The sequence below is a fragment of the Chanodichthys erythropterus genome, chromosome 4 (genome assembly GCF_024489055.1).
Source record: "Chanodichthys erythropterus isolate Z2021 chromosome 4, ASM2448905v1, whole genome shotgun sequence".
Lineage (NCBI taxonomy): Eukaryota > Metazoa > Chordata > Actinopteri > Cypriniformes > Xenocyprididae > Chanodichthys > Chanodichthys erythropterus.
The window spans coordinates 34,997,675-35,019,115 of NC_090224.1; the positions used below are offsets into that span (position 1 = coordinate 34,997,675).

Consider the following 21,441-nt stretch of genomic DNA (forward strand, 5'->3'; position numbering starts at 1 on the left):
TACTAAAAACATATTTAAATCGGTTCATGTGAGTACAGTGGTTCAATATTAATATTATAAAGTGCGCCAAAAAAAACCCAAATAACGACTTATATAGTGATGGCCGATTTCAAAACACTGCTTCAGGAAGCTTCGGAGGATTATGAATCTTTTGTTTCGAATTAGCGATTCGGAGCTCCAAAGTCACGTGATTTCAGCAGTTTGGCGGTTTGACACGCGATCCGAATCATGATTTGATATGTTTATTCGTAACACTCCGAAGCTTCTTGAAGCAGTATTTGGAAACCGGCCATCACTATATAAGTTGTTATTTATTTTTCATTTTTTTGGCGCACCAAAAATATTATCGTTGCTTTATAATATTAATATTGAACCACTGTACTCACATGAACTGATTTAAATAAATTACATTATTTTCATTTTTGGGTGAAATAACCCTTCAAACCAGTTTCAGAGGTTAAAACGGCAAAGCATCACCTGTTTGTGGAAAAAGCAAAGATGTTTTGCCAAGGAAACATTGACTTGCACCTAAAAAGTACATAACAAATAAAAAAATAGGCCTACTTCTTTGAGTTGCATAACAGTAAAGTGAAGGACAGCTTACCTCTTCTTGAAAAGATAAAGAAAACCTGCTATGCGTTAGAAGAGAGTCTTTGTTTTGACTTGATGCCTTTGTGTTTATGTGTCGAGTATGTTTAAGTTATAAGAGTAAATATATAAAGGGAGTGAGAATATATTTCTAGGTAGTTAAGATAACATTGTGATGTGTGTGGTCAAAATTAAAGTGAGAAAGAAAGATAAATATGGTTTGTTCCACAATGTGAAAATGTCAACCATGTCTTAAAGAACTGATATATTGCATGACATTAAATGTTGCATACTGAATATGACTACAGGATATATTATTAAAGGGATAGTTCACCAAAAAGCGAAAATTTGTCATTTGTCATATTTAAAAGATCTTCTTTTGTGTTCAACAGAAGAAAGAAACTCATACAGGTTGGGAAAAACATGAGTAAATGATGGCAAAATTTTCATTTTTTTGGGTGAACTATCCCTTAAATGAGCGAAAATCAATAGGACTACAGTAAAGGTTATGGACTGTTAAACTGTCGATGAAGTGTGTAAAATGGCCCCATGCTGATTATTTTGGTCTCCCCACATTAGAGCCTGAACATATGATACATCAGCCACTATCTGTGGATGAACACCTCACCATACATGGCCCTGAATCTATCACTGGGGTTATAGCCAAATTCAGGTTAAAGGTTGAGTCAGATGAGTGGGCTTAGTCTGCCCTCTGGTGGATGCGTAGAGACCAGTTTGAAACATAATATGAAACCCCACTCAACATTTGCATGACCGTACCATCAGTAACATCCAACATAAGCTGCCAAATAATCATGACTACAAAAAATCATTAGTATGTAAAAGAAAGAATGTGAGGCATATTTGTTAGAGCACAATATTACACTTTTTCTCTCGTGTTTAGATAATTGTTGTGAGAGCAGTGACTTAAAGGTGCCGTAGAACGTCTTTTCACAAGATGTAATATAAGTCTAAGGTGTCCTCTGAATGTGTCTGTGAAGTTTCAGCTCAAAATACCCCATAGATTTTTTTTATTAATTTTTTTAACTGCCTATTTTGGGGCATCATTAACTATGCACCGATTCAGGCTGCGGCCCCTTTAGATCTCTCGCTCCCTGCCCTCCGAGCTCTCGACTATAAGTGCAGTTATACAATGCATAAACAAAGTTCACACAGCTAATATAACCCTCAAATGGATCTTTACAAGATGTTCATCATTCATGCTGCATGCATTCTTTGATTCCTGCGAGTATTTATTTGGATGTTTACATTGATTCTGAATGAGTTTGATGGTGCTCTGTGGCTAACAGGCTAATGCTACACTGTTGGAGAGATTTACAAAGAATGTTTATGAATTATACAGAATGCAAGTGTTTAAAAATGAAAATAGTGACGGCTCTTGTCTTCGTGAATACAGTAAGAAACGATGGTAACTTTAACCACATTTAACAGTACATTCGCAACATGCTAACGAAACATTTAGAAAGACAATTTACAAAGATCACTAAAAATATCATGTTATCATGGATCATGTCAGTTATTATTGCTCCATCTCCCATTTTTCAGTATTGTCCTTGCTTGCTTACCTAGTCTGATGATTCAGCTGTGCACATCCAGACGTTAATACTGGCTGCCCTTGTGTAATGCCTTGAACATGAGCTGGCATATGCAAATATTGGGGGGCGTACATATTAATGACCCTGGTGTTGAGTTTCGCCTGTTCTTCGGAGGTCTTTTAAACAAATGAGATTTATATAAGAAGGAGGAAACAATGGAGTTTGAGACTCACTGTATGTCTTTTCCATGTACTGAACTCTTGTTATTTAACTATGCCAAGGTAAATTAAATTTTTCATTCGATGGCACCTTTAAGTTTGGAGAAATGTCAAATGGATGGAGAAAAATTGTGAAATATGTAATAATCACTTTTTTTTTTATTCCAAAAGCTCACAAATTGACATTTTAGTTAGGTTAGTTAAGATTTTGAAAATAATTAAACAGTAATACAAATGTTTAACAAAACATTCGCCTTTCTAACTGCAAACATACAAAAAAGTCATTAAGTCACTCAAACAGAAAAAAAAAAAAAAAAAAAGGTAAAATAGTCTTTAACAACATATAACAAGCACTTTTAAATACACTGTACAGGTTTATCTGTATCCATGCTTTTTGAAATCTTAAATATGTTTTTTAAGATCAGGAGTCAGTATGAACGCATGTCAAACTTTATACTCCTGCTCTCTGCAGTCTTGCCCGATTTTCCAAAACCAAAGTATATAATGATCAATAAATGAGCATTCAATATGGGAATTAATGCTACTTGCTGCACAGTCTAGAAATTATGAATATGCCATAGTGTGTATCATACATTTGTGTGTGTGTGTGATATCTTTCTGAAGATTGTTTAGTGCATAAAACAAACACTCTCTGAGTAACATTTTGAGGATGACTATACTGAAGGCCATTTTCACCGTTTCTCCAGTTTCTTAAACTTGGCCTCTGTGAATAAACACAAAAAAAGAAGTTATTATACAATTGAAATACAAAATACTGAAAGCTGCACATCTGAGCGTTATATTAATCTTAAAACTACTGTAACAGAAGAGGAGCAGGAGCGTCTTTTTTGGTCTAATAGCGCCATCTAGTGTCCATTTAATCAGTTACCTATCAACTCTTCAGCAATTAATTCAGGGTGTTTCATTTATTAAGTCTAGTTACTACATCTTGGGTTTTACTATATCGGTCATCAAATTTCATAAAATTAGTAGATAAACATCATAAGCTGGCTCTGAATGATAAATACAGTTCTTTGCAATCAGTACATATGATATTTGTAAATAACTGGATTTTAGTTGAGCTGCAAAAGTTCAATGGTAATTAAAGCAGCTGCACAGCTGTTTAAAACAGAAATGGGGTGTGTGTCATCTCAGTGGACGCCTACAGAGTACACAGCTCTATTGATTGTGATAGGAGATGAACTAGTTTCATCAGATGATGTTGAGTGCAGCAGAGAAGACATATTTTTGTAGCATTTTAGCACTTCCAGTTCCATCATCCCAAATGGGTTTTTGGTTAAATGGCTGAAATAAGGTCTGTGGTGAACACAAGCCATATCAAACAAGATATTTGAATGTTTTATTCTATGACGTAAAATACATCAGTATAACCCCATTGTGATTTTTTTTTATTATTATTATTTTTTTTTACAGCTTGTACTTGTCTTGAAAAAGGCGTTTGCTCATAAGTGGCTCAATGGGACTGAAGAGGTTGTCGGGGACATTAAACTTCATCAGCTGAACAAATAAACTCACTCACTGGTCCTCTTTCACAGCCTCCTTGTGTTTATAATCATGTTTTTGTAAACTATTTTAACTCAATCTTTCAGGGAAAATGTATTTAATGGAAGACTGAAAGAGTTGACAGAAGTGTAGTGATGGTGACACTGAAGTGTGTTTCGTTTATAGCCTAGGTTTAGCTTTTTACTACTGCTGATTGTACTTAAGCTTCAAAATTCATAAAAGTTGAATTAGTTGACCATCTGCACAGTTACTTCCTGGTTGTCATTAAGCCAGCTTGGTCATTTTCGGTGAATTGTTAGCTTTCATTCTGTACTCTCTGTACATCGACACAAAACTATCAATGGTTGACTTGTTAATGTTGTATTTATATTTTAATGCAGTTATCACACTTGCCTAATTTGCCAATAAACCAGTTTTATTGATTGCAATAAAGACTTGAAGCTAATTGGAACGTTTGAAGAAGAAATGGTGTCTGCAATAAGACAAGCACACACAACATTTTTCCATCACTTCTGTTATTTTTAATGTGATGACCAAAAACATTATTTGTCCATCCATCTGAGATTGTTCCCATTTGGAAAACCGAACATTAAGATTTAGGAAATCCAACATTTGATAGAAAACACTTTTATTTAAAAACAAAAATATATTACCACTATAACCAGCAGATGGCAGCAGAGTAGCATTTATTTGTGCTTATATTAATTTCCTGTAATAGTTTTTCACGGTTTCGTTTTTGAATAAATACAGGTGCTGGTCGTATAATTAGAATATCATCAAAAAGTTGATTTATTTCACTAACTCCATTCAAAATGTGAAACTTGTATATTATATTCATTCATTACACACAGACTGATATATTACAAATGTTTATATCTTTTCATTTTGAGGATTATAAATGACAACTAAGGAAAATCTCAAATTCAGTATCTCAGAAAATTTGAATATTGTGAAAAGGTTCAATTTTGAAGACACCTGGTGCCACACTCTAATCAGCTAATTAACTCAAAACACCTGCAAAGGCCTTTAAATGGTCTCTAAAAGACGACCATTGACACCTTTCACAAGGAGGGCAAGACACAAAAGGTCATTGCAAAAGAGGCTGGCTGTTCACAGAGCTCTGTGTCCAAGCACATTAATAGAGAGGCGAAGGGAAGGAAAAGATGTGGTAGAAAAAAAGTGTACAAGCAATAGGGATAACCGCACCCTGGAGAGGATTGTGAAACAAAACCCATTCAAAAATGTGGGGGAGATTCACAAAGAGTGGACTGCAGCTGGAGTCAGAGCTTCAAGAACCACTACGCACAGACATATGCCAGACGTGGGTTTCAGCTGTCGCATTCCTTGTGTCAAGCCACTCTTGAACAACAGACAGCGTCAGAAGACAAAAAGGACTTGACTGCTGCTGAGTGGTCCAAAGTTATGTTCTCTGATGAAAGTAAATTTTGCATTTCCTTTGGAAATCAGGGTCCCAGAGTCTGGAGGAAGAGAGGAGAGGCACACAATCCACGTTACTTGAGGTCCAGTGTGAAGTTTCCACAGTCAGTGATGGTTTGGGGTGCCATGTCATCTGCTGGTGTTGGTCCACTGTGTTTTATGAGGTCCAAGGTCAACGCAGTCGTATACCAGGAAGTTTTATAGCACTTCATGCTTCCTGCTGCTGACCAACTTTATGGAGATGCAGATTTCATTTTCCAACAGGATTTGGCACCTGCACACAGTGCCAAAGCTACCAGTACCTGGTTTAAGGACCATGGTATCCCTGTTCTTAATTGGCCAGCAAACTCGCCTGACCTTAACCCCATAGAAAATCTATGGGGTATTGTGAAGAGGAAGATGCGATATGCCAGACCCAACAATGCAGAAGAGCTGAAGGCCACTATCAGAGTAACCTGGGCTCTCATAACACCTGAGCAGTGCCACAGACTGATCGACTCCATGCCACGCTGCATTGCTGCAGTAATTCAGGCAAAAGGAGCCCCAACTATTATTGAGTGCTGTACATGCTCATACTTTTCATGTTCATACTTTTCAGTTGGCCAAGATTTCTAAAAATCCTTTCTTTGTATTGGTCTTAAGTAATATTCAAATTTTCTGAGACACTGAATTTGGGATTTTCCTTAGTTGTCAGTTATAATCATCAAAATGAAAAGAAATAAACATTTGAAATATATCTGTCTGTGTTTAATGAATGAATATAATATACAAGTTTCACTTTTTGAATAAAATTAGTTAAATAAATGAACTTTTTGATGATATTCAAATTATATGACCAGCACCTGTATTAGACTTTATAAAATCACTAGGTTTAAAATTACATTTTATCAAACTGATGTATGAAGTGCTCACAAAATCTCATGAAAAACAATAACTTTTATTGCAAATGAATGACACAAAACGAGCACCACACTCCATTTATGACTGAAGCTGTCAGGCAAACACTGATTTCAGCACACTTGTGGAAACTCACATTTTATTCAATGAATCCAACTAAAGTGCACAATAAATCTTTAATTTACAATGTGTTGATGTTTTTTCACACAAAAGTGTGAAAACTGATGGTTGAATTGAATTTTTCCAAGGAGGAACACTGAGGAACATCTTTATTTATTTAAGTATGTATATTTATGTCGTCTTACGTTTGAATAACTAAATTAAAGCTAGGCTTGACTATTTAAGTGACTATATTCTGTTTATAAACTAAGTATTACATTATTGATGCTCGACACAGCAACAAAAGACATTTCACCGGAAGTTTTCCAGCTGGCTTATGTTATTGCGGAAGTTCTAAAGGACGCTCCGTGCATATGGTCCATTTGTGAAGATTATCATGATAAACAAAACATGTAAAAATCTTACTTTTGTTGCCCACAGAGCTCATTTTCTGCAATAATCTAAAAGCCAATGGGAAATCCTATTGAGTTTTTGTCGAAGGAACCAGGGCGATGCTAAAAATACATCACTGCAGCACTCTTTCATCATGAAGATCAACTTGTTCTTTATTTTCTCTATGTTGAGGTTAGGGGATAATCATTTAAACAAAATAAGTTACAGTCCAGACAAGACTAATAGTGTCCTTCACAAATATTTAATCAAAATTAAACACGTCTACATAAATAAACATAATAATACATAATGATAAAATATTACGTAAAACTTGCAGTATTTTTGTTGGTGTTTGTACTCACCTAGTTTCTTTGAATATGTGTCTAGTTTATATGCAGCCTGCTCCAGAGCCGTAACCTGCTCCTCGATCTGGTTAATCTGATCCAGATAAGGCTGCAAACCGGCATCTAAATCCACAAAAATAAACACTTTCAATGTTACAATGATGTTAATAAAACACTCATAAGTGTACTTTATCTCTAAAGAACACTGTGATAGGACAATGTGGTTGCAAAATACTAAATGTCACATCAACAACATGAATAAACACATATGTTGGTTAATTTTATATATAATCAGAGCCGCATTTCTCACATTTCTGATTGAGATCTTGCAGATTGCGGCTGATGTTGATGGATATGTCCTTCATCTCCATGTACTTCAGACTGGTGAGTTTGTTCATGTTCTCGAGGAGTTTGTAGTCCTCACAGGTGGCTGAGTAAACAGGACAAAAAATGACACACAAACATTTGCAAGTCTACAAACAGATTCATTATTATTATTATATTCTCATTACCAGTAAGCTCTCCCTGTAAGAAAACTGCCATTTTGTCAAACATGTCTCTGCAGAGCTCGTTGATATCTGGCTCGGCGGGTTCAGTGGCCTCCTCTGCAGTCTCCACACCTCCTTCATCTGTTACAGACAGCAAACACTTTTAATGTCCTGCTGAAACCTAGGGAGCTGCCTACCCTGGCAGAACTTCTGGGTATTAAAAGTGGTTTCCAAATGTCTATGATGCCACAAATTGCAGTCTAGGTAGTCAGCTTGATAGATTTAGAGACACAGACACAGTTTAGTCACTGTACAAAAAACGCATTCTTCAACGCAATTCAAACCGGTTGCATTAGCTTAACAGCATGTTCAACAGCAGCACTGTAGAGCAAAGAATCTCTATAGATGAACTTGCAGCATACAGTGACTTGCACACAACTTGCTTTATTTACAGAAGCAGCTCACTGTTATTACTGGGTCTTTTGACTTTTGGGGTCTCTGTCGCGTCGCTTGAGGCCGCATCTTTCCTGGGCTCGGGCTGGGCTGTGAGGTTGAGGTCGGTCGGTGGAGCGGGTGCTTTACAGATGCTGTCCATCGCTGCGGCCTCCTCCCCCGTAGCTGCCATTTTCAGTACACATGATCACATGACCAGAAGCAGTTTCACGTGACTTCTCGTTTCCGTCTTTTTTTCTAATGCAGTGAAATGAAACCGAATACTTTTTTTTTTTTTAATCTAGTAAAACTAAACGGACAGAAGATAATGTATTTATAAAGTGTGACGAGGATTTATGAAAAAAAAATTTAATATTTTTTATAGTGGTAAGATTATTAGTTGCTCTTATTTCACTTGTATGTAATATTGTTTTTGTCGTACATATCAGATACAATTCATGAATACGAAATGTGAAATCTAAATGTGGGTCATTAAGAGTTATAATTAATAAAGTATAGGACAGAAAACACATGTTTTATATACAGATATGGGTGGGGCTGCGTGATAACGCTGCCAATTTAAAAAGAGTGAAGCAAAGAACAATGAGCTGGTACTGGATGTATTTCCGGTCATATGCATTTCAAAATAATGATGATTCAAGATTTGGAATTCATGCCCTCATATATATATATTTCCACATATTTAGGATCAGGGGAATATTTTCATTCACACTCTATGATGTTGAATGAACGTTTTTATTTATTAATTTGCATTTGTATTATACAGTGTAACTTGCTTGAATTCCTACTTATTTTTATATAAGATATATACATATATATATATTATCAAGTCCAAAGCACTGAATAACAATATATAGTTTAGTAATCAACTGAGTATACATTTTGATTTTATATAATATACACAGAGCCATATGCTACTCGTTTTTACACACATATTAAGGATCAGGGGAATATTTTCATTCACACTCTGATGTTGAATGAACGTCTTTATTTATTAATTAATATATATCCATGTGAATGAATATATATATATATATATATATATATATATATATATATATATATATATATATATATATATATATATATATATATATTACTAAATTACAATAAATAATACCCATCAATAAATAATAAACGTTATTATTTATAAAAAATAATTATTATGAATGCGTGTTTCTATTTGACCTTTATTTTGAAAAGCATCCCAGTCTACTCCCACCTATCTAGCCATAGGAGTCGCTAGCTTCACAGGCCTGGCGTGGCCCGCTCTCAGCCCCGCTGCCCTCTGCCTGTGACGGGAATCCATCGTGACAGGATACCAGCAGCACCACCGACTGTAAACATGGCGGCATGCACAGCCGGATGCCTGTGCTATGTGCCCCCTTACTGAAGCCCCGATCAGAGACACACTTCCATGATGGAGACAGAGGAGGAGCAGCATATGACCACGCTGTTATGCATGGGTTTCCCAGACCCGGTGGCCATCCGGAAAGCCCTGCGCCTGGCCAAAAACGATATCAACGAGGCTGTCGCGCTGCTCACCAACGAAAGCCCGGGACTCGGATACGGCTACGAGCCGATGGAGAGCGGCACTTCCCCGGGCTCCGGCCTCAGTGGAGACGGAGAGAACAGCGGGCGCACGGGCACCGGAGGGTTTGATCCTCCGCCTGCATATCACGACGTCGTGGAAAGTGAGGTATGATTAAGAAACGCATGTCTATGTGATCATTTGCACGGCGGCTTGAGGCGGAACCACCGGGGCTGTCAAAAACCGGAGGGAAAGGCGCCGCACGCCTTTATCGCCCCTGTAAATGCATGAATACCTGTTGTGCGTGTGCATACAACACCTGACGAGCATGTCAAGATACTGTGTCTTAATCCTAGGATCCTTGTGCATGCATAGCTAGATTACCAATGAATTCTGCTGCCATGTGAATGAATGCTGAAGTTGTAGGATCTTGGGGGATGGGTGTCGTAGATTGCCTTAAAATGCCAGAGACCTGTTAGAGTTTACTGGTTTATTTGCATGTTGAACGTGAATCATTAAGCCAATGGAGTATTTTTTCCTCCTGATGCATAAATAAACTGGTGTTTGTCTTTACTAATAGTTGAGCAATAACAGGAAACGTGTGGCTGATAATTACATGTCAGATCGTTGAACCATCAAATGTCATTAGTCATCAGCATGTCATCTGCTATATTAAAGGGTCAGTTCAGCCAAAAATGAAAATTCTGTCATTAATTATTCACCCTCATGTCGTTCCACACCCATAAAACCTTTGTTCATCTTCAGAACACAAATTAAGATATTTTTGATGAAATCTTTGATATGTCCATAGACCGCAATAATCCACACTTTCAAGGTCCAGAAAGGTACTAAAGACATAGTTAAAGTAGTCCACGTGACTGCAGTGGTTCAACCTTAATTTTATGAAGTGACAAGAACTGTTACTGTTTGTGCACAAAAACAAAAATAACAACTGTATTCAACAACATCTTCTCTTCTGTGTCATTGTCTTACGCTGTTTACGTTCAGCGCTTCCAGGTTCTATGTCCGAACGCCGGCTCCGTATTGGCCGATGCTGTTCACGTGAGCAGCACTACACATGCATGTGATGCTGACGCAGGAGCCGGCCAATAATGAGTCGGCGTTAGGACATATACGGAAGCGCTGAACTACATATGAGTCTGACAGGCAGATTTTCCCGCGGAATTGGGCTACTTTGACTCTGTTGCTTCGGGTTGTTTTTCATGTCCGTGGGTTGATGCGACCCCAAATAACATGATATTTAGCCCCTGGAATTAAAATTTTTACCAGGGGAACCCTGCAAAGAACATGGATTTTACCCCCCCAGGACGCAATTTTTACTGGGGGACCCCCCTGAAACGCGATTTGGGCTAGATTTATCAAATAAACATGAATGAACATGAGAAGGAATGTTGTTTCAAATGCAGAAAGATGTAAGTACACACCATTTTTCAAGTTCAAGTCTACCGAGGTTAATCTTCTAACTTTTTTTTCGATTTTCGATTCGGCGTTATGATTGGTTAGATCGCTTGTCAATCAAACTTCCGCGAAGGGTCAGTTGGGTGGGTTTTGTTTTGAAAACATGGCAACCCTGCTAACAGGGTAGAGAAGAAGTTGTTGAATAAAGTCGTTATTGTTGTCTTTTTGCGCACAAACATTTTTCGGTGAACTAACCCTTTAACTCTGCAATGTTGATGAGTTACTGGGTTAAATTAAAGAGGCTGATAAGAAGCTGCTGTATACTAGCATGACTTTTGTGTGCTTTCCCACAGCTCTTGAATGGTTATTTTTCTGGATTTGGATAAACAGCTCTAGTTTTGTGTAATTCTGTTGTCTGATATTTGAGTCTGTGGCCATCAGGCTTTGTGATTATTGCCCAACTGTTGCAGTGTTCCTTTCACTGTTTTCCCTCATGGCTTCTTTGACCTGTTGGTCAACCGCAGTCAGAGCCGAACACTAAAGTGCGGTGATTTAAAATGTCCAGGTTGGTCAATGTGTCCGGACTTGACTTTAGTGTGTGCACAAACCCTTTGAATATGTTAATATTACTTCAGTCTTGTTTTTATCACTGTTGAGGATGATCTTTTAAAATTGTAGCTTGTCAAAGTTATACTACAGTGAATCTACTTTTTATTAATGGTAGTTATACTACAAGCCAGTTACTAATAAAAAGTATTTATTTATTATTTACATCATTAAAGTAATCCATATGACTCCAGTGCCTTGTTTGAAAGAAATCTAAATTTACCACTTTATTTAAAAAATATTAATCTCCAACGCACATTCACGCAACAACGTCTGCTCTTGTGTCAAAACCAAAAGTCATATCTCTGTATTTTTAGGCTGAAAGACGATACCCAATATGTGTATCTGCGTTTTCTAGGAAGTAGGCTAGGCCTAAATGTTTCATTTTCTTTTCATGAGGCACATGGGTAAATAAAGCTTTAACACACTCTTTGTACTGCAGTTTATGATGCAGTTGCAAATTATGGAAGATATCTGAAGTGCTTTGATTTTCATATGCAGTCTGTTTATGGCTTAATCTGTTTATTATTTCTTTAATTAATCAGATAAGTCAGCGTGCAGATTGAAGGCTATGAAAACAAATATAGTGAGTGTATCTATCTAGGTTATTATGGTAGACATTCAATGCTTCCCACAGGTTTGAAATATACTTGCAGTGGTAGCCGGGGGAATGATCCTCCAGAACCCATGGCACAAAAATGGTCTACTATGTGACAAACAACAAATAATGTGTGATTTTTGTATTTTTTTTTATTTATTTATTTATTTATTTTTTGAGTATTTTTACTTATTTGTAATTACATAACATACTATTACATTTATTTAAATATTAATATTATGCATTATAATGCATTGTAAATTATGCAAAATTATAGTATTTAAATGGTTATCCTTTTCCTATGTTCTCCTTGCTTTCATATAATGTCTCTCTTAGCGAACAGGACACAGATTTTACTAGTAAAATTTATATAATGAATAATACAGGTCAAATAATGTTCTTGGTCTTGTCTCCCTGTGGGGGAGACTACAATAATTGACTAAATTAAATGAAAATCAAATTAAATACAATTTACTGTGTAATCAAAATACCAATAATGCCCTGAAGAAGAAGAAAGAAAAAAAAAGTAGCATGTGACTTATTTATAAACAAGCTCGAAACACAGCAGGACTCTTATTTTGAAATGCGGGCTGATCCTTCAGATTCTTACAAATATTATATAAAGGCCATAAAGTAGACATTGTCATAATATATCAACTTGAGTTTATTAGCCATCATTTTCGCATAAATCTGCCCTTTTCATTGATTGAGAATCACTTTGAAGCAGCCTGAAGCACTGTTGCGCGAGCCTGTGGAAGTGCAGAACGCAGAACAGCGCCGCCTTGTGACTTTGCAACATGCAGCCTCTTTATGAAATATATATATACCTCATCTCTCCAGAGCACGTGGAAATGTTAGTAGGAGTAGACAGTTCTCGCACACAGAACGAGCAGGTACAAAACGCGTAAGGCCAAGGGAGATTTTCCACTATTTAATCGAACACGGATGGTTTCATTATCTTGGGCGGATACAAAACTATTAGAGAGTAAAAATAATAAAAGCATAAATGTGTTTCCAAATATACTTGGGCAGCCGTTAATATACCTGGGCGGCCCGCCCAAGTAAAGTCTATGGGTCTCATTCATGAAACATTCGTAAATATACGAGTAAATATGCGAGTGATTTGCGCGTAAAGAGACTTTCCCGAAAACTCTTCTCCTGATTCACAAATACTTTGTAAACGTCAGAAGTGATAGTGAAATGTGTGTGTGTTAATGAATTCCAATCAGTCGTAAATGGGACGCGCGTGCACGCTCATTCTCAATTACCATAAATCCCGCCCATTAAATCCGACTGACAACTATATATGGGCATCATATTATGACACCAAACGAAGGATTTTGGACATTTTATAGGAAACAATTTCCATAACAAATAAGGGGCCATTAGTTTGCCCAACCATATTGAAATCTATCCATTATTTGATTAAAGTGCTCCGTTTGCAGATGCTATTACTGGCTCTCACAATAAAAGTAAAAAGAAAAAATGTATGTAATTACTATATATAATATTTTTTCAAAATGCTGTGTAAATATGTACCTTATTAAGGTGAATTAAAAAAAAATTATTAATGAGCAAAACGTTAACGGATGATAAACGCACTATTTACGTGTGGCTGGGAGCAGGTGTAGATTTCTTTCGTACCAACTAACATTTGGAAAATACGAACATTTTAATGAATCCGAAAATTTACGCCAGAACCACTTTACACACGATTTACACACAAATTTGTTCTGCTCGTGTTTCATGAATGAGACCCCATGTGTGGGAAGCACTGACATTATTTGAGGGGAATATATATATATATATATTATGGCTGCAAGATATTGGAAAAAAACTGACTTTGCAATATTTAGTTTTTCTGCTATATATTGCGATATTAAATAAATTCACCAGATTACCTGAATAGTTCTGTTTGGAAAGAATTAATAGTTTTAGAATGATTGGATTGGGTTCATTTAAATGAATGATTTAAATGAAATAGTGTTTTATATTTTTTTAGTATTTAGGTACAGAAAATGAATAATCAAATGTAAAATAACACAGTATAGTCTTCACTGTATAAACCGAATATAATTAATCTGTGTTAAAGCTGCAAAAGTAATTTTCTCTTTGTATTTTGTTGTTTGATAACATTCATGACACAGAAAGTAGCAAGAATATTAGGCCACTGTCCCTTTAAGACTGATGCGCGGATCCAATATAATGAAACACATCTGTTTTCTAAGGATTTGTGCCTAAGCCATAAGCAACTGTGTTTACAAGGATACTCGCAGAGACGGACATTTTGGCATTATTTTGCATGTGTCCGTTCAAGCACAAATAGACATGGAAGTGAACAGAATTCAGTGTTCACGTGCTGTCTGCAGCGTACACTGAAAGGTTCAAGCATCTCTTCTTTTAGTTGTTATTCCCCAGCATATGCACACATACATTGGGCAGTATTAGTGCAGTTATAGAGATGATTTCATGTTAAATATAGTTCATCTTTTGGTTTCGGGTAATTACTACGGTTTGTCTTTGACTTTTTAACCTGTAGTCATTTTTTAAACATGATAGGTGGATGCAGGGCTCGACAATAAGGACTGCCAGATTGGGCCAGTTCAGCATCATCATAAAGTTTATCATTTGTACAAGCTTTTAAGCCTTTCCCATTTAAATATAAGTGCAAGAAGACACGAAAGAGAACTCAATTTGGTACTCGCATGCTGCATAAGACGTTTCGTGTGCACACATATCCAAAGCTCGCTCCCAAAAAGCTGCATCTCAGACAGCGCTCAAGTCCCGAATTGAGTTCTCTTGCACTTGAACGGACATATTCACACGGAATTTTGTACCACTGGCCCGACCCTTAGCGTTGAGCCCTGCATATGGCCATGATGACTGGACGGAAATATTATGTAGCCGTTCTGTTCCAGCCCTGTCTGTAATTGCTTCATGTAGAAATGCCACTGTAACAAAAGGAATCCAGATGACAATTAGATTCTCTCCTGTCACCCCCTCTCTGTGTGTCTTAGGTTTGCCTCTTCTGCCTGAGAAGTGTCATTGGATGATGATGAAAAAAAAAAGGCTGAATGCTTGTTGTGTAATACTTTTGGCAGACTTATCTTTTGGACGTGTGGTGAAACTATTAGGAAACCATATTCTGATCAGTGTTTCCCAGAGGATTTTTGAAAGACTGTGGGGTGGACCTCTATCCCTCTAGAGGGGGTCTGGGGGCACGAAAATTTTGTACATTTTAAATTGAAATGCATCGATATGGTGCACTTTGAGAGTTCAAAGTTAAGAGCGCCAACCCATGTTTAATTGAACAGAATGAAAAGTCTTAGCATTCACCTGTAACTGGACTTCAAAGTCGTTATAAAATCAAAATTGACCATTCTTATTTTTTTATATAATATTGTAGTGTTTATTATAAATGATTTATCTGTACACTTATTATTTTCTTAAAATTCATGTGCCATCATAATCTTTAATCAAATACTTTTACCTTCCCTCCCCCCTCGAAATGACTTCTCTTCTCGTCATGTGCTATGGCGCGAGGGTGGGTCTCGTTTCCGCTTCCATATTGTTAGCAACGCCCAACTTCCAACGACCCAGTTAATCTCCAAAAGATGAAATCAAGCCCCTTTTCTTTCTTTTTTTTCTTCTAATTTCAGGAGCCACTTCACTCGGATATACGTCACCATAGGGAAAAAAAAAAGAGAAATTGCAACGTTCATGCCAACTTTAAAAGTGGACTCAGTCTACATTACATTCACACTGGTGTTGTAGGATGTCAAACATTTAGAATATAATAATAAACACTGCAATATTTCCACTCAATGAGAAAACTCCATATCTCCAGAGCTGACCTGAGAGTCATTTCATTTGATAAAGCTACCATCATCATATACACACAGAACTCAAAGGTCTTCACTACAACCTGCCAAAATAAATAAATAACTTGAAAGAAATTATGCCAGAAATATATTACAGTAGAATGTACTTCTCAAGTAACAATAATAATACAGTTTATTAAAACATTATTTATAAGGAATATCACACTTTCTGTCCGTGCTTTAATTTAAACTGGTAAATGTAATTTTTTTTTTGGGGGGGGGGATAATACAATTGTATTAAATGATAAAACAGAATGTAGAAAAATTTTAATGGGTGACACAGAATTTTAGGAAAAAAGACCAAATGCATTTCATAGGACACTTTTATTATTAATTTTAATACATTAAATTTTATGAATTCAATTGATTAGACATCCGTTTTGATTATTCACATTTAATTGAACCATTAAAACAGAATCCAACATTTTAGAAGAATTTAGGAGAAAATAAAGCAAATTTTGGACAAAAGTAAATAAAATGGATTTTTATAGCACCCTATGTTTGTGATGCAATCATGAAGAACTTTTTGGAAAGATTCAGACATGCCTAGCCTCTTTGTTTACCTCTGGACTTGCATATAACAGGTTGCAAGCACGGGACTATAAATAGAGCCAGCAGGCCTGGTCTGGAGGGTACTGGTACACACACACAGGGTCTCCAGTTACCCAGCCACTCCACCCAGCACTGCGCAGTGCAGTGGGGAACAACAAACAACTTGCTCAAATCACAACTGGCAGGATCACATGCGCAGTTACAGAGATGTATTAGGGGTATGTCTTAAAGAGAAATGCATTCCAGGTAGTGGGCAAACACCTCAGTCCACCTAAACACCGATGCCATACAAGCAAATTTGCAATTAGTTTGTGCCTAGGGAGGTTCGAACCCTCTGAGGTTGTATGTTTAGCAGGCAACAGGCTGTGCGCACACACCTCAGCCTATTAGTATGCCATGGCAACAAGTTTGGAATGTGCCATGTGACCTTACATCGCCCCAAAGACCAGAGGCCTCCTAACAACACTGGCTTTTTCTCTTCTCTTTAGATCATTGCACATGCAGCACGCCAGCCCTGGATTCACAGTGATTGTTCGAAATATTAATGTTACAGATTGAAAAAATGGCCTAGAAGGCTTCTAAATGGTTACAGAATGTTTGCACAGCAAAATTATTATTATCTCCATCGACTCCAGTAAACGTAATCCTGCATTGAAATGCGGACTGGGACATAACAAGTGTTCAGTTTCATGCTCAATGTTTTTTTCCGTAATCAGTGGCACCCTTATGTTATGCTGTATGGGATTCTTGACCTTCAAGAACAGTACACAAGTATGCAGAATGCTTATAGAGCTCCGCAATAAGAATATTTTTTTCTGCCTCTGTTGTTTTTTGTTTTTGTGGTTCAGATTTTCACTGGTCTTTTATTTTAAATTTACCAGCTTATATTATATTATATTATATTATATTATATTATATTATATTATATTATATTATATTATATTATATTATATTATATTATATTATATTATATTATATTTATTATAGGAAATAATTGACTCCAGTCCGTTGAATTAGAAAATAATGCACACTCAAGGTGTAATGGCCACTATTTGAATTAATAGAAAATTATTAGAAAAATAATCAACTTCATGACCGGCTTTGTGTCGTGGCCACATTACCACCACGGGTGTGCATTATTTTCTAATATATACATATATATCATATTATATTATATTACATATATTTTACTATGAGGCTGTTGAATGCTTGAATCTGATTGGTTGACTAACATTCTAAGTTGTACAATTATTTTCAGGGAAACGCACGGCTAAAGTAGTTCCAGGCAGGTATTTACTGCATTACAGTTCCATATCACTTCGCCAAATGATTTTAGTTATTTCAAAGGTCATTACAACAGGAAAAGATCCAAAACCCACAACGACACTGAATAATCAAATAAATATGGCAAATAATTGGATAAAAACAACAAATTATTTCCATGTTTTTTTTTGCCACAAAATTACGTTTTATTTATGGAAAGCACATACTCTTTTTTTTTTTCCCACTCTCTTCAACTCAAAGTAAACAGTTTAGCAACTTAAAAGCTACATGAGATTTCTTACTAGCGAGGTAATAACAGTGCTGTTCTTGAAGCAGATAAAGTTACAGTTTTGCTATTAGTAGAAACGCTGCTGCTGAACACTGTTGAGACGCACAGACTCAGGTAATTTTCTCTCTCTCTCTGAGCCCTGTTTTAATGATCTAAACACATGGTCTGCAGCGCATGGCACAGGTGCACTTTAGGGCATGTCCGACCACTTTTGTTAGTTTAACGACAGAAAAAATGGTTGGCATACCAGGCAGGTGCATGGTCCAAAAGGGTCGTACCTATTCTCTTAATGAGTCATGGGTGTGTTTTGGCCGTAACGTGAAATAAACCAATCAGAGTGTCATCTCCCATTCCCTTTAAAAGCCAGGTGCACGTTCACCATGACGGATTCTCTGTTTACATGGCAGAATATAGACATCCCCAAACTGACGAGTCAGTTTAAATACATGTGTATGAAATGTTTTGAAATACAATATCTGAAAAAAATTCTTGAAGTATGATAACCATAATATAAGTGAAATAATTAACTCCTTTCAATTATTAGAAAATAATGTACACCCTCTTCGCATCGTCACCGCATTACCACCTCCATTGTGCATTATTTTCTAACATTTCAACAGACCGGAGACAATCATTCTAATATTATATTATATTATATTATATTATATTATATTATATTATATTATATTATATTATATTATATTATATTATATTATATTATATTATATTATATTATATTATATTATATTATATTATATTATATTATATTATATTATATTAGCTTCTAATATTAGCCACTATTTGCCACCAAAAAGTAACACCTTTTTATGGTTTGGCATAATCAGTAACCATGTTAGTAGGGTAACCTACAACAAACACCACTTCCCTTCTATTCTTAGCAATTGTGGTTTCTCAGTTTAAAGTCACAAGGCATAGATTATGTTTTCTCACAGTTCCTGAGGCAACTTTCATGTGAAATCAGCAGTTACAACTGTAAATGACGACATATATATGACAAGTCATTAGCTAGTTTAACCTGTCATAATTTAATTACCATTGACAAGTATAGATCACAAGAGAGTTTTAACATGTACAATAATATATGCAAATTAATTTTATGTGGGTTGTAATTAGCATATTTTCCTCCTGAGAACAGACTTAAAATATTCAGATAGGAATAGAGATTTTCCAGTCTTCTGACCGTATACAATGGTCTTTATATTTTTAGTAAACACATTTATTTGATCAGAATGTTAAAATAGGCCACAGCTCGACTTCCGTGGTCACTATTTCTGTCTCTTTCTGAGATCCTCACAGTGCAGGTGGTGGTTGCCTCCACCAGAGAACAGAATAAGTAATTTGTTCCTGTTGCCTCTCTTCTGCTTTCTGCCTCTCCCTCTCACATTGCTCAGCGCTTCTTATTTCTCCTGAACACAGAAGCTGTCAGACTCTGTCAACAGAAACACACAGATCTTTAACAAATCAATCCGCTCTTCTACAGTCTAATGTTTCTGTCACAGAGATTGTAATGAGATCTCATAAACAACTGCTGTAAACTCGAAAACCTCAACGACCTTAATAACAAGCGGTTGTGGAACATTTCACTAATAGGGTGCAAAATAGGATGTGAATCGATAAAAAAGTATTGATGTTTTTTTTTTTTTTTTTTTTTTTCAGCAAATCAGTGAAAGGCAATGCTTAAATTTCAGAAAATGTTAATAGTCACCCCCCACCCCCCTTAATTATGCCTTAATTTTTTTTTTTTTTTTTTCTTTAACCCTGTTACTTAAATTTGGGACATGTTTAATTGCTGTATAAAACATTTATTTTTTCATGGTATGTATATTTGTAATTTTCTAGGAGCAAGTATAAATTGAACATCAAAATTAAATTTAAAATACAAATATGTAAAATTAAAATATGATAATGATTAAAAAAATAAAACACGCAAGATTTACGATGCGTAGAACATGAATTTTGGGATTTCAAAATATTTAGAAATGTGTGGAGATAGTAGCTAATTAGTGACAACCTAAGATTGCTTTTATATGCTAGAAAATTAAATGTTCATTTAAATTACATGTGGGCTGGGGTACATTAATTTTGTATAGTATTTGCTCTAAATTTGAAAATAAGCCTGGCTGATACATTGCCACAAAACAGCTATATGGAAGGATAAAAAGTCATTTCAATAGCAATCTGCATGATTTTGAGTTTAGAATGAAGGAGAAAAAAGTTTGACAGTGGTCTTATTTTGCCTCCAAAATTCTACGAAATATGGGTCACACCTTCAATTAAATTGAGTAAAATATATTTTCCTTTGTATTTGATCTTTTTTTTTTCTCCATATAGTACCTTTATACAGCCATCTCTACCTTTGTTTGTATGATATTACATACTAGGTAGTCACATTGTTTGACCTTGAAATGGTGTTGTGTGAATGGAAACTATTAGATTAGATTGGTATTTTATTGACAAACGACTGGTCCTGTGGTAATTGTTGTTGGTGTAGTTTTGCTACGGATGAGAAAGAGTGTGACTGAAATGTACAGTATTCAATACACACTGACCAAATGTAACGGGTCTTACTCAACCCGCCCTGAGCGAAATTCAAACCGAGGTCTCTGACATGGGAGGCGGGTGCTCTAACAAGGACGCTAATGATTGCAATCTCCAGCTTCAGTTGCTAATGCGCCTCTTGAGGCCAGGGGAGTGAGGTTTCCTGCACAGCTCTCACTAGATGGCCTCTGTTACACTCACCCCCCTAAACCTGAATCTGGGACACAGCACCAATGTAACAGGTCCTACTCAACTCACTCTGACCCCTAACAAGGACGCTAAAGACCGTGGTCTCTAGCGTTAGTTGCTAGTACACAAATTGGGGCCAGGAGAATGAGGTTTATCTACACAGCTCTTACTAGCTGGCCTCCATTACACTCACCCCCCTAAACCTCACTCCCACCCGGGTCACAGCACCAATGTATCAGGTCCTACTTAATCTGCTCTGATCCCTAACAAGGACGTTAAAGACCGTAGTCTGTAATGTCAGTCGTTAGTGCACCAGTTGAGGCCAGGGGAATGAGGTTTATCTACACAGCTCTTACTAGCTGGCCTCCATTACACTCACCCCCTAAACCTCACTCCCATCCGGGTCATGGCACAAATGTATCAGGTCCTACTCAACCTGCTCCGAACCCTAACAAGGACGCTAAAGACCGCAGTCTCTAATGTCAGTCGCTAGTGCACAAATTGAGGCCAGGGGAATGATGTCTATCCACACAGCTCTTACTAGCTGGCCTCGATTA

General features: G+C 36.5%; 2 protein-coding genes across 6 annotated transcripts in view; one reads left to right on the forward strand and one right to left on the reverse strand.

The window, feature by feature from the left end:
* Nucleotides 1-2,482: 2,482 nt before the first annotated feature.
* bloc1s2 (biogenesis of lysosomal organelles complex-1, subunit 2) lies at nucleotides 2,483-8,811 on the reverse strand. Of its 2 annotated transcripts, none has more exons than XM_067383475.1 (5): nucleotides 8,019-8,811; nucleotides 7,569-7,685; nucleotides 7,367-7,486; nucleotides 7,075-7,179; nucleotides 2,483-3,086 (listed from the first exon to the last, which is right to left on the reverse strand). In XM_067383475.1, the coding sequence occupies exons 1-5, from the start codon at nucleotides 8,167-8,169 to the stop codon at nucleotides 3,055-3,057; spliced, it is 525 nt and encodes a 174-aa protein (XP_067239576.1). In that variant the 5' UTR covers nucleotides 8,170-8,811; the 3' UTR covers nucleotides 2,483-3,054. The 2 variants fall into 2 exon arrangements, with proteins under 2 accessions (XP_067239576.1, XP_067239575.1); XM_067383474.1 differs by having other exon boundaries at nucleotides 2,485-3,086; nucleotides 8,010-8,805.
* Nucleotides 8,812-9,178: 367 nt separating this feature from the next.
* usp24 (ubiquitin specific peptidase 24) overlaps nucleotides 9,179-21,441 on the forward strand; it is an 83,278-nt gene continuing 71,015 nt past the window's right edge. For all 4 annotated transcript variants that reach the window (XM_067384819.1, XM_067384820.1, XM_067384821.1 and 1 more), the window contains exon 1: nucleotides 9,179-9,696. In XM_067384819.1, coding sequence (XP_067240920.1) covers nucleotides 9,415-9,696 — 282 coding nt within the window. In that variant the 5' untranslated portion in view covers nucleotides 9,179-9,414. The remainder of the gene's footprint in view (nucleotides 9,697-21,441) is intronic.

What these genes read in the sequence shown, in the direction of transcription:
- bloc1s2 (XM_067383474.1), bottom strand. Translation starts at nt 8,169, where the DNA reads ATGGCAGCTACGGGGGAGGAGGCCGCAGCGATGGACAGCATCTGTAAA. An exon ending in CAAAAGACCCAGTAATAACA is followed by an intron (nt 7,686 to 8,009) that starts GTGAGCTGCTTC and finishes TGTCTGTAACAG; the next exon opens with ATGAAGGAGGTGTGGAGACT. An exon ending in CACATATTCAAAGAAACTAG is followed by an intron (nt 3,087 to 7,074) that starts GTGAGTACAAAC and finishes GTTTATTCACAG; the next exon opens with AGGCCAAGTTTAAGAAACTG.